Source organism: Sodiomyces alcalophilus (genome assembly GCF_042370955.1).
Source record: "Sodiomyces alcalophilus JCM 7366 unplaced genomic scaffold ACRALscaffold_7, whole genome shotgun sequence".
In the NCBI taxonomy this organism is placed as follows: domain Eukaryota; kingdom Fungi; phylum Ascomycota; class Sordariomycetes; order Glomerellales; family Plectosphaerellaceae; genus Sodiomyces; species Sodiomyces alcalophilus.
The window spans coordinates 2,537,656-2,551,167 of NW_027263538.1; the positions used below are offsets into that span (position 1 = coordinate 2,537,656).

Below are 13,512 nucleotides of genomic sequence, written 5' to 3' on the forward strand. Positions count from 1 at the left end.
GTCTACGCTAAAAGGTTTTATAAGTTTTTTATAATAGCCTAACTACTAGGCACCACGGGGTTAAGAGGACCGTCTATCGGATCTCTGGTTATTACTTCTAGAACTACCTATTAAAGGATATTCGGGAGTTTATCCCTAGCTGCTTAGTATACTAGCGTACTAAGCCTAGGCAGTATAAGCTATACGGTAATTTAGTAAGTCTTCCTATTCCTAAATATCCCTTTTCGGAGATTTTAATTAATTTTATTACCGGCCTACCGCCTATAATAGGGGCTGGTCGTAAAAAGGACGCTATCCTAGTAATAGTCTATCGCCTAACTAAATACTTAATCTATATCCCTATAAGCAGTGGCCTAATAGCGCCCGGCCTAGCGGACACGTTATAGATATATATCTTCCGCCGGTTCGGCCTCCTAGACGGTATCGTATCGGATAGAGGAGCCCTTTTTACTAGTCGCTTCTAGATAGCGCTTTATTAGCACCTCGGTACTAATCGCCGCCTATCCACCGCGTAGCACCTATAAACGGATAGGTAAACGGAATAATAGAATTAGAACCTAAAACACTACCTTTATACCTATTACACGTTATAGCAGGACGACTAGGTAAATAAGTTAGGACTCGCTAAGTTTATATATAATATAGTATAGTATTCGGCTACTAAGAGGAGCCCCGTAAAGGCTCTAATAGGCTATAACCCGAGGGGGCCCGATAAAGTAAAGTTACCCTAAGCTAAAGAGATCCGCTCCGTAAAGGCGGACCGATATACTACTTAGCTTATAGCCGATTATAAGACCCTGGCTAAATTAATTTAGAGAGCTTAAGCGATATATAAACGTTACTATAACCGCGGACGGATAATATAATAGTTTCGAGTCGGAGACTATATCCTGCTCTTTATAAAGAACCTAAAGTAATATCGGCTATCCCGTAAACTAAGCGATAAGTATATCGGACCCTATAAGATTATAGGAATAGTAGGCAGCCATAGACTAGCGTATAGGCTTAAGCTGCCTACTAGTATAAAGATTTATAATATTTTCCCTATCTCCTTACTTAAACTATAAAAGTTACGCGATAGCTAGCTACCGGCTCCGTAGGAGGTCGCGATAGAACTATAAAAAGACGAATACGAAGTAGAAGCTATTATTACTTATCGCTACTAAGGTAAATAGCGCGAATATCTTATTAAGTGGGCAGGCTAGGGCTATAAAGATAATACCTAGGAACTTATAAGGAATATACTAGCAGGGCTAATCGATAAATACTTTATATACGTTCTAGCGACGACTATAGTATAGCGGGGACTAGATCGGGATAAGATAATAGTGGATTAAGGATACACGGAGTGCCTTAAAAGGATTTTTTATTAAAAAAAAAAAAAAAAAAAAAAAAAAAAAGAAAAGGAATAAAATTCCTTTCTAAAAAAAAAAAAAAAAAAAAAAAAAAAAAAAAAAAAGAAAAGGAAATTAGTCGGTAGTAAGGCTAGCGAGACTTAGCTATAGGTTATTATCGAGTTCCTACGCTATTATATTAGCGGTAGGGGGAGGAGGAGAAGGAGGAGTGGTAGGCGAGGGGGTATCTCCGCCCTTATCTTTATCGTTGTCGTTAATCGTGGTATTATCCTTAACTAAAATAGGGGTGGCCTTCTTCTTAGCCTTACCCTTTTTCTAGGCAGATAACGGTCCCGGGGTAGGTATGCTATAAACACTATTACCGGTGTCTGGGTTAAGGAGTATTACCCCGGCGTTACTATCTATAATAGGACCGGTAACCGACCCTGTGGCGGTAATACCGCCCTAAACCCCTAGGAACTTTTTTAAGAGATCCGGGATCTCTTTCTAGGCCTTTAGGGAGGCCGATATCTCCTTTAATAAGGCTACGACCCGCTTAAGGGTATCTTATTTAGCGGCAGTAATCTCTTTATTATCGCGCCGCTTAGCCTATATACCCTTACTAGATCCACGGGTAGTCTTAGCCTTATACTTACCGATACTAACCTTTAAAATTTACTAAGCCTAGAGCATAGCTTTTTATTAGGGCCGTTAGTATATAGTTAGATATAGAATAAGGTATACTTATAAAACAGGCTTAATTAAACCCGCCGGGTCGCGTTTTAATAGCGTCTAGAATATCCTATAAGACTTTAGCGGCGGCCTTACCCGCTATTAGTAACTAAATAACTATTAGTAAGGAACGGACTATAAAGCGGTCTATAATAAAGGGAGTATAAGCCTATATCGAGGCATAAACGATTATTATTAACCTAATAGTAATAATATTTCGCCGATTTCTCTAAGAAGGTAAGTAAGTAAGGAGTTAAATACGGGCTAATAATAGGATATATACTAGCGCTATATCGGTATAACTTATATAAGATAGTGCCCCCCTCCTTTAGATCTAAGTCGGCTAGGTAGCCGGCGTACTATAAGCATAGAGCATAAAGGCCCTCGCCTTCGCCTATATCGATAAGTCTAGCGGTAGGCGGTATGTTAGTGTTAGCGGCCAGGGTATTAGCGGCGGCGGACTTCTTCTAATGTTTACTAGGAGTCCTAGCTATACTATTACTACTAGTAGCGGCGCGCTTTTTATTACTCTTAGGAGCTATAATAGTCGGACGATACTAAGATAGCGGTTAGCTTATATTCTAACTACGCGTTAAACGATAAGGGGGGAACTTATAATAGTATAAGATAAAGATAGCTATAATAAAAGAATAAGACTAGGACTAAAATAAAATCGGGGTTAGTAATAAGATATATAGTAGGACGGGTAAAGGAATAAATTATATAAAGCTATTATTAATTAGTCTTAACTCTATCGCGGGGTAACGCGGGATTACTTATAAAGCTAGTAATCTAATCTAATAAAGTTAATTAGAATAGGGTGAAAAAAGGAAAATAATAAGAATAGGATTATAGGAAAAATAGAATAGGATATCTATAAGGTTAGGTAGGACTAATCTTCTATCCCACTTATACGGAAGGAATAATAAAGGTGACCCTATAAAGGGAAGGAACGACTACCCCGATATTATAATAAAGGCAGTTATAGGCTAGCCTCGCTAAAAGGACTTAGGATATAATTAGGATAATAAAGCGATCCGCGAAGGACTATATTATAACCAGAATAGGACCACTATAAAGAACGGATTATTATAAAGAACGATATTCCGGAAAAAGTAATTAGGAGACACGATAAATAGGCTAGGATTATAGAGGGATTATTAGTTAATCGGAGGATAGAGGAGAATAAAGGAGGATAACGGGATAGTATTAGGCTTCCGGGATAGAAGCCACGGAGAGGGGGCGCCCTATTAGGTGCCGGACTACCGGTTCCCCCGGTACTAAGTAGCCACGAGTCACGATATAGGTCTAGGCTAGCGGACGAGTCACGGAAGACGTCGGAGCGTCCGGTTAGGAGCCTAACTAATAGGTGGTTATATCGCGGGCCGACTTAGGGTATAAGTCGGGTTATTATACGAGTCACGGGACGGTAGTTATTACGGCTAATAGGATCCCGAGCTAGTCCGGACCTGGATAGCGTATATAAAAGAGATAGATAGCCGCCCTTAGAATAAGGAGGCTAGCGATTAATCTAACTCTTTAGCACCCCCCTACTTAACTTATATACGATCACGTCCTGGCCACTAAGTACTCTCGTCTTAATTATCTCTTCACTCTTCGCGATCACCCACTTAATATTAAGCTAACCTCTTCTATAGCAGCAGACCTTTTCCACGATAATAAAGGTAAGCAGAGTCCTATCCATAAAGTCCTATCTATAGAGTCCTATTAAGCTAACCTCTTCTATAATAGCAGACCTTTTCTACGATAATAGAGGTAAGCAGAGTCCTATCTATAGAGTCTTATTTATAGGGTCCTATTAAGCTAACCTCTTCTATAGCAGCAGGACCTCTTCTATAGCAGTAAGACCTCTTCTATAGCAGCATAACCTCTTCTATAGTAGCAGGACCTCTTCTATAGCAGCAGGACCTCTTCTAAAATAATAAAGGTAAGCAGAGTCCTATTAAGCTAACCTCTTCCACGGCAGACCTCTTCTATAGCAGTAGTATAAGGGTATATTAATCGTGGCCGTATTTTAGGACCAGGACTTTATAAGGAAGGAAGCATAGAAATAGTTTATTTATGCTAGTATATAACTTAGTACTTTAAAGGAATATTCTAATATTAGAATTCTAAGGTAAAATAGAGGGGTATAATATAGATATAAAGTGACTATATATATACTAGAATACCTAGATGCATACCCCCGATATATAATCTCTTTTTTCCTGTTATTATAATATAGTAGATATCCTAAGCTATCACGACTCTAATATTAAGGTAAGACAGACTATCAGGTTATAATGCACTATCTAGGCGTAGATCCACTAACCAGTCCTTTATACTAGTATCCTCTAGTCACTATCTAGCCGTCTCTATACTAACTATAGTAATATAAGTAAGAGAGTGATATAGTAGGGACCTAAAACAGTAAGCAGCCTGGACACCCTAGATCCTGGTCATAATAGTCTTAATATATTGAAATGCGTAACCTGACTAGGCCAGTCATTCTATAGTTAGCCTAGGGGTTATACTGTCTAGGACCCCCCTCCTCCCGGTTAGGTACTTAGCACATTCGAAACCAATGTACCGGTACGTACCTCAATGTCTCATCGACCTCGCCAACACTTCACACGCGACCCAACACCATCAATCTACAGTCCAGATAGGCACGTCAAATCTATAGCATACTAGGCTTCAACGCATTATAGAACACGCTATCCGTTAAGAGATTGTGAATATCACGGGTCAGCAGAATATATCCTCCAGCGGTCCGTCGGGAGACCAATGGATATTTCCCATGTCAGCCCAGTCCGATGAATCGTGAGCACCAGCATGTTGGGAAGATCTTTAATTAATACAATACACCCAGCCCTTGAACAGCAAAAGAATCGAAAGGAGAACCAGTAACTAGAGCTAGAGAACCCGTGTCCGGGTAGAATGTCCCAAGTACCAAAACCCTGCGACTCGCGCCTCGCATTCATGCCCAAAACTCTACCCCCGTCCCGAACCCCCTCTCGCAAGCCGAGCCCTCCCTTACCCAGCCGACTCGGGCTTGTCTTCCTCCGTGGTGTCCCCTTCCCTGCTCTCCATAATCTCCGTGATGAACACCTTGGCCTCGTCGGCATGGTGTTGCAGCATCTTGCCGAGCCCCTGCACCGGACTGCGCTTCACCGTGCCGAACCGCCGCTTCTGGACCTTGCGCGTCAGGTCCTCGTTTTGCCAGCACGCGTGGTCGCCCGAAATGTAGACGCGCGAATGGTCCTTGTACCACGCCGAGAGGTCCTGGTCGACGTCCGACTTGATGGGCCGGAGCGTTCCGGTGACAAAGTTGACCACTCCCGAGATGCGATCTTTGCAGTCTGTACGTTGTGCGTTTTCACGTTAGCAAGAACATGGAAATGCCCACCTTGGAACCAGCGCCCGCCTACCTCTGTTCATAAGTAATAGCTTGACACCCAGATAAGCATTCCCGACACCCATGAGGAAAATCTCGCTGGCGTTGTCGTAGAGCTGGATGTAGTTGTCCCAGAGATAACAGACCAGTTCCTGGAGCTGCGCCTGGAGAATCTTCTCGGGAGAGCGAGCGATGAATGGGTCCGTGTCCTGGTGTCTTCACGTCAGTAACCCAAGCTCCCTAGTACGTATGCCCAGGTGAATATCTCCTTACATCTTCATGCGGCACGGCGCTGGGAACGTTCACATCCATGATCCCCATCCCCTTGCTGATAGCCCAGTTGACATATTCCGTAACGCCGTCGACCTAAACGTAGAGTTGGTTATTTAGTCTTCTTACTTCTTTTCCCCCTTCTTCTTCGTCCCGTAACATAGTCCGGTCTGCACAGGAAATGAATAACATACAATCCATGCGTTATGAGACTCAAGATGATTGTCGATTGCATCGGGCTGTGCCACGAGTTGAGGCCTGTCGTTTGTCATTAGCATGGCTGCACCCTCTGAATATTGTTTGGGAGGGTGAAGATCTGCATACGGATCATGTATGATAATGAGTAGACGACGAGCGAGTTGCAAATTGGGCGTCACCAGCACTTGGTTCTCGTATGCCTTGAAGAGGACGTCACGTTGAATATACAGTGGGATCATCTGGTGCTGCGTCGCAAACTCCTGCCGCTGGCCAAGTCGAATATGGTCTTGCAGGCGCGTGGCCCGGACGTCCTGGAGATCCGGCACATTCACGATACCGGGCCTCATGCACTCCCAGTGCGGCGCCTGGTACGCCTGGGCCGTCGCCAAGACTCTCGCCGCCTCCTTGTTGATCTTGGGGATGTCCATCTTCGGGGGAGGCTCTCCCATCAAGGTCCGCGCCACGGCAACCGCCGACTTGGAGATGGCCCGGAGATTGTACCCTCCCTCCAGACAGACAGCCACCTTGCCGTCGGCCAGCGACATGAGCATATGCGTCATGTGCGCGTAGCATGCCGGCGTCACGAAGCAACCGCCCAGCTCGTCCCCGTCGGCTGCATCAAACCCGGCCGAGATGACCACCAGGTCCGGGTTGAATTCCTGCGCGATGGGCATGACGATCTTCTGGAACGCTGCCATGTACTCGCCGTCGCCCATGCCCTGATCGTGCCAGCCGACGTTGACGTTCTTGCCCAGCCCGGGGCCGGTGCCACAGTGCTCCATGCCGCCGTCCGGAACCTGGCTGTTTTCCGGTTTGCCCGGGTAGAAGTTGCCGTTCTGGTAGACGTGGAGGGAGATGTAGAGGACGTTGGGGTCTTCGTAGAAGATGTTCTGAATTCCATTGCCGTGGTGTACATCCCAGTCGAGAATCAAGACCTTTCGACACAGGTCGGGGTATTCGCGCTGGCAAATCTTGACGGCCACGGGGACATTATTGAAGAAACAGAAACCCAACGGTTGGTCGTACTCGGCATGATGGCCCGGCGGTCGAATCACGGCAAAGGCGTTCTTTACGTTGCCCTCCACGACCTGCTTGCAGGTATCAATTGCGCCGCCGCACGACAGAAGAGCGGCCGGATAGGATAAGCTTCCGACATAGAGAGACGACCGGCCTTGGTCCATGATCCGGCTGGTCTGCCGGAGCTCCGTGTAGGACATGGTCGATAGCCTCTTGACCCAAGTGTAATGGTCTGGGGTATGCGTGGTGAGAATCTCCTCCTTGCTGGCTTCGCGAGCGGCAATCCTCCACATGTACTTGGTGGGCGTGTCTCGTGTGATCCTTGCGACCTCGGATTCCGGACCGGAGTAAAGGAGCCCGGCCTTCTTGAAGGCCTTGATGATCTCCTCGATCCGCCGAGGGTCCTCCGGGTGGTGGGGATGCGACGTGAAGTCGGCGTTGTAGTGCAGCTTCATGCGGTCGTCGTAGCAACAGCCAGTAGGTAGCAATCCTCTTCGTCGCAACTGATGGACGGTGCGACGGTCCTCAGACTCCCCGTCATACTCTTCCTCGTAGTCCTCTTCCCCCTCGTCCTCAACTGACGGCGTCGTATCATGGACAGAGGGGCCATTGTCAACGCTGGGAGGATGGGTGGTGGCGCCGTTAGCACCTGGCCCATGCCAGTCGGTGCCGTCCATGACGACGTCCTTGTCGGCGTCCTCCATCCTAGGACGACGAAAGGAAGTTGGATAATCCAGCTGCACGGCGAAAAGAAGAAAAAAGCCGGGACCCGTCAGAAGGGGCCTAGCCGGCTATCTCATGAGCTAGAGCGGCAGGCGGGAAGCTATTGGCGATGCTGCTGCTGCGTTAGAGAAAGAACTAACTCTCGGAAATACGCTGTTGGAAGGAGGAAGCTCAGCCACTGCAAGCTACAGCAGTCACCGCCTGGCAGGGCTAGGGAGTAGGTAATGAATGGGTGAGGAAGGCGCGAGAGCTGCAAGATATCCGGCTGGACGTCTTGAGACGGGTGTTTGTCTTGAGATTTCAAGCAGCGTCAGACTCCAGAATGCCGAGACGACGCAGGTCAGACGGCAACTTCGCCGACACCTCTCATGTATTCAAGAATCCACGAAATTGGAAAAAAGCCAAGTTGAGTGATGCCGGAGAGCATAAAGGGAACAAAACGATGAACAACCACGACTGTATCACTCACCTAGCTAGCAAGGCTGACGGTGAATTAAACTGCAAGCCGTATTCAGCCTTGCATGTGTGTGTAGAATTCGGCCCAATGCCCACCACGAGGAAGCGGGGAGAACAGAGATGCGTTCCTCAAAGCTCCGAGATACTTCTGGAAATAAGGGGCTACCGAATCCCGGCGTCCTCTACTTGTAAGTGCCGGCAGAAAGGACCGAGTTTCGTAAATCTTTAAGGGGGACAAAGATGCTGTGGAGATGTTGTGTTCATGCCTGTGGCTGTACCTTCTCAGGTATGTACGTACCTTACCTTAGTTCCTTAGCCTCGCCGTGTCAGTGCTTAGTAATCTTCGTCCCTATCGTCGATTGGCCCCTTTTTCGACGACGGATATCTGCCTCGAAGGTTTCGGCGCTGCTCACTTATTTTCTTTTCTTTTCAGCAAGTCTTTTGCTCGTCTTGGTTGCGACCCCGGCGTTGGCATATGCGAGCCAGATTTCCACTACATCTTACTCCCAGAGAAGTTGCGTCCATGAAAGGAGCCTTACGATTGAGATCATTTCAGCTACATTCAGACGTGAACTACACACAAAGAGTCGACTAAAGGCCATTCAGGACTGTACATCGGGACTATAACAACATCTTCATACAAGACGCCGCATCTATCAGGATTTGGTGGCCAGAGGAGGCCGGCATGACGAAGCAAGCGGGATGAACCATGTAGCTGCTTTTTATCACTTATGAGCTACGCCTTACTTTGATAAAACGGAGGCGGAATCTCTTAAATCGCAGAATACCTCTTGCACTACGCCTGCTGAAGCCAATTCCTGTAATATCAGACTCCACGGACGTGTCCACACCCATCGAGCCCAAGGTCCTTTTCTATTCTCCAAAATACGAGTATCGTAAGGTGACCTCACCCTGCGCTAGCAGCCTCCTGTACGCGGACACTAGTCTCGCACCGACAACCCAATCCATCAACGATGAGGCCTCAGAGGCGACCACCCGATATGGTGTGGACGCGTTCCGTCAAGGCCCGGCCGTCATCACCCGGCGGCGACCAGTCATTTCGAGGTCGTCGAAAGACACCCGGTACAGGGATAGAGGCGTCAGGGGTCCCGTCGCAGCTGAACCGCTCATGGCCCGCATTCGCCGTTCCCACAATGACACCGAGATCGTCCAGCTGGCCCACGTCCTTCAGCCAGTGTCGTTCTTCGACTGCAGCTTCAATGGCCGAGAGCAGAGACTCCTGGTCGTGGACGAACGTGGGATGGCGCAAGTTGACGTCGATGACGAGCCGCTTGCGAGGATAATTGTACAGGTTTTCAAAATAGAACATGAGCTCCCCTGGGTCAAGCTTGGCGTATGTATCCACGATGCGGTCGCGGATGGAGCGCTCAAGCATCTGTTCAAGCGGCGTAGAGTCGTCCGTCTAAAAAGAAATGAGGGGTTAATAAACGGATTAATTCACGCCTAGCGGAGGGGTCTCAGGGGAAATGCCTACCTCAGACAAGTTCTGTTCGAGATTGGGGTATATGTAGTGACGAATGAGGTTCTTGACAGACACGACGAGGGCTTTCAGCTCGGCCAGTTGGCTCGTCGGATACACCCGCATCTGACTTGTCCGAATGTCATGCACAAAGGGCTCTGGGCCCCCACGCCGGGGCCGAGGATGGTCCCCGTGAAAGTACCGGGCATGAAGCCACCAGCGGCAAAGCGCCCTGCGCAGCTTCTCCTTTTCAGATGGTTCCAGGACACGGCAGTTCTCCGGCTCGGCAATCCAGTGTAGTTGAGGGTAAAGTTCCTCCCATTTCCGCATCGTCATGCAATATCGAAGCAAAGGACCCAAATCTCGCTCCATAAGAGCAACAGTCCGAGGCCGGGATAATGGCGTCGTTAGGGTAGCTTTACCGCGCTCGTGGACCTCGGAGAAATGCGCCGCCACCGGGGACCCCTGGGGATCCATTCCCCCTCGGCACAGGACGATACCCGCCACGTCTCCGGGGAAACGTCGGTATATGATGCGACGCGGTTGAAAAGTGTGGCCTAGATAATTGAGATCTTCTTCCGAGGCGGTGTAGACTTGCAACAACTCGTCAAAGGGGCTGAACTCTCTTTGAAAAATCGGAAGAAGAATCTGGGATTTGTTTCGCCGCAAAAGACCATGGAACAGGCTGTTGGTCTGAGCCAGCAGGAAAACACTGTCAATATCAAGGTGCCGATATATGTCGAGTAATATCTCGACCGGAAGGCCCTCAAGCCCATCGAGGGTTCCGGTCGTCTCAGGCTCTGCCGCTGGGAGGGGTTGGGAGGAAGATATCCCCAGACGAGATGCATATAACGCAGCCATTTCGACAATGGACACACAGTGACGGCTTTTTTTTTGCGGCAAGTGTCGAAAATGATGTCTCGGGATTGGCGAAAATAGGTAACCAGACCAAGTGTGGTGCAGCTCAGGCGCAGTGAATTCTACAAGTCGTCTCCCTTTATGAGACGGAGTGGGTTTTGAGTGGCCGGTTGGTTCTTTGGTGCTGTAGCCGGAATGACTGGGACTGAGACAGCAGATATTCCAGCAAGATTACAGTCGTTCTGACTGGGTTGGTTCTTTCTGCTTAGAAGTTTGACCAAGAAATCAATATTCAGAACTGTTACAGGTGTCAGAACAAGAGTTCATGTCAATGCAGACGAAGAGCCCTACCTAGACCGCGTGCTATGAATGTATAGTTTGAATGACTTATTCGTCTCTCGAGACTCCCAGCGTTGGGAATGTGTCTCTTGAATATGCTGCGTGTCCTCAATGCTGAAGCAATGGACCTGGTTTGCGCTTTTAAGCTGCCTGGCGCGTTCGCCAGTTGAAGAACTAAAAAACAACGGGGTAATTCCGCGAGGAATGACGCTCCCGGACTGCCTCGCGGTGAGGAAAGTCACCGTCCGAGGCACTGGCTCAATGGGCTCAGATTTCAACCACCCCGGCGTTGGGGCTGAACAGAGGGCAAGGAGGGCCGAACAAGTATGCAGTCATGGTCGTTTCAAAGAAGCCCTCCGGGGCGAGGAGTCTCCGGTCCCGCTTTCGAGCCATTTCTGCTCGACAAACCACAGGTATGGTAGCTGAAGGACAAGGACGACTGAAATAGAAGCGATAACGGGGAAGTAAACGGCGTCGGGGAAGGCGTGGTCACGAAATTGCGGATGAGATGCCAAAACATGATTATGTAACATGGGTCCGAGCACAGCTGTTAGTCAATAAGGTACCTCAAGTACTGAGTAAGGTACATTGGTTTCCGATATCCATCCAACCTGACCCACCCATCATACAGGTACTTCGTATACTTCGTACTTCTATCCCGTCAGTTGATTTTGCGGCAGACGCACTCCGATGAGCGCATGAGGAGGTTTGATGGGGATAATTAGGCTGATAATACGTAGTCTCTGAGAGCTTTTCAATCCCTCGCAGGCGTCACGGTTTCCACCAAGCCTCCTTACACTCGTTACCAGCAGGTACCTGTACAAAACCGACATCAATTCTAGAGCTGACAACCAGAGTCGGCCAGCAAGCCCTTCACCGTATGTAAGATCAAATGAGCAACGTAGGAAACACGTAGGAATCATTAAAAGCGACCCCTTCCAGTACCTACGTAAAACTTGCCTGCACTATCGAAGGATGAACAAGAAAAAAAAAAGAACAAAAAAAAAAAAAGCTCCTCGTAGCATGCATATAGCTCGGGGAACAAAGGCGAGAAGGAAGACAAAGGAAAGTTCGAGACAGTACTCCGTCCGTTCAGAAATCCACATGAGACTCGTGCAATCCTAGTCCGTCCTCGAACCCTTGAAGTAGACCCGACCCGTGCCCTTTCCGTTACTAGGAGACATGCATGTTCCGGGACACGTGTGAGACGCCATGATATCGTATCGAACCCATGCCAGCCCAATGACCTCGAAAAGTTCCAAAATGAAGCCGGCAGGCGACCACTTAGCAGCACTTGCCTCCCGATTCCGCACTATCATCTGCCGGCTTGCTGAGGCTGAGACTCTCGCCAGGGCCAATGTTGGCCTGCGCACCGTCGCCCGAGTCGAGAGCCTTGCTTGATACGATCCGGTAGATCTCTAAAGGTGGGAGAACACGCGTCAGTTGCGCCGAGAACAGACCATGTGGCCAAGGGAACGAAGGCGGGCCCAAGAGGAAGGGAGAAGCAAAAACTCGGCAAAGGCAAGATAAATGGTAGTAACACACCGGTTAGGATATTTTGGAACGCCAGCTCAACGTTGCTGGCATCGAGGGCAGATGTTTCGATGAAAGAAAGGTTGTTTTCGCCTGCACGACAAGGGGACGAGCAAAGCGGTCAGTAACACACTCGGCAGATATCGATCAAATTGGTATCAAGACAGTTTCGCAGAGGGGAAACGTACTGGCAAAAGCCTTGGCCTCCTCGGTAGGCACAGCGCGTAGGTGGCGCAAATCGCTCTTGTTGCCGACCAGCATGATGACGATGTTGGCGTCCGCATGATCCCGCAGCTCCTTGAGCCATCGCGTCACGTTCTCGTACGTCTGGTGCTTGCTGATGTCGTAGACGAGGAGTGCGCCCACAGCACCGCGATAGTATGCCGAGGTGATGGCGCGGTAACGCTCCTGGCCAGCAGTATCCCAGATTTGCGCCTTGATGGTTTTCGAGTCGACCTGGATCGACCTCGTGGCGAACTCGACGCCGATTGTAGACTTGGAATCAAGATTGAACTCGTTTCGCGTGAATCGGCTGAGAAGATTGGACTTTCCGACACCCGAATCTCCGATCAGGACCACTGGGAGAGCATGTCTGGTCAGTGCGGCTCGGCTAGGTTATCGTGGATAGAACGAAATGGAGGGGGGACGGTATGATGGCATCATCGGTTGTCGTCCTTAACCGGGGAAATGTGTTCCCATACGCACCCTTGAAGAGAAACTGCCAGAAGTGAATCCCAAGTCAGCACGAGGGCAGAAACGAAGGTAGTGGGGGAAAGTGAGGTCTCGGGATTGGGGACGAGGGCATTTTACGCACATCATATTCGTCGTTGGCCATGTTGGGCGAATCTCAATAGCAAAGTCGATGATATACGTAGAGATGGATCGGAGGCAAGGAAATGGTTATTGGACGAGGTGTCGAGTTAAGTGTCGTCGCAGTTTGAAGGGAGGTAAAGGGGAGGAAGCCTGATCGAGGGTGGAGTTAAGGTTCATGACCTAAGGTCCCAGAGCCAAAGGTCCAGTACCTCGTATGTAACACGTTAAAGTACCTAAAACAAGGTGCTGCTACCTATGTAAGACAGCAGGTCTAATGCCCACCTTATAAAGATACCTAGGCTGTGCAGGTACACATATCGAGCACCTATATCCGTATGTTCTTTTTTGTTTCCGTCTAATAG

General features: G+C 48.6%; 3 protein-coding genes across 3 annotated transcripts; all 3 read right to left on the minus strand.

Annotated features, from left to right (window-relative positions):
- Positions 1–4,886: 4,886 nt before the first annotated feature.
- ACRALDRAFT_1077342 (uncharacterized protein) lies at positions 4,887–8,348 on the minus strand. Its single transcript, XM_071018626.1, has 6 exons — positions 8,141–8,348; positions 6,058–7,783; positions 5,928–5,991; positions 5,737–5,829; positions 5,498–5,672; positions 4,887–5,428 (listed from the first exon to the last, which is right to left on the minus strand). The coding sequence occupies exons 2-6, from the start codon at positions 7,650–7,652 to the stop codon at positions 5,103–5,105; spliced, it is 2,253 nt and encodes a 750-aa protein (XP_070872764.1). The 5' UTR covers positions 7,653–7,783; positions 8,141–8,348; the 3' UTR covers positions 4,887–5,102.
- Positions 8,349–8,881: 533 nt separating this feature from the next.
- On the minus strand, positions 8,882–10,170 carry ACRALDRAFT_1077341 (uncharacterized protein). The gene is made up of 2 exons (XM_071018625.1): positions 9,623–10,170; positions 8,882–9,550 (listed from the first exon to the last, which is right to left on the minus strand). Exons 1-2 carry the CDS (start codon positions 10,082–10,084, stop codon positions 9,110–9,112), a joined length of 903 nt encoding a protein of 300 aa, XP_070872765.1. The 5' UTR covers positions 10,085–10,170; the 3' UTR covers positions 8,882–9,109.
- A 1,367-nt stretch (positions 10,171–11,537) lies between these two features.
- ACRALDRAFT_1051771 (uncharacterized protein) lies at positions 11,538–13,352 on the minus strand. The gene is made up of 5 exons (XM_071015699.1): positions 13,152–13,352; positions 13,043–13,055; positions 12,526–12,915; positions 12,350–12,430; positions 11,538–12,222 (listed from the first exon to the last, which is right to left on the minus strand). Exons 1-5 carry the CDS (start codon positions 13,170–13,172, stop codon positions 12,089–12,091), a joined length of 639 nt encoding a protein of 212 aa, XP_070872766.1. The 5' UTR covers positions 13,173–13,352; the 3' UTR covers positions 11,538–12,088.
- Between the last annotated feature and the right edge of the window lie 160 nt (positions 13,353–13,512).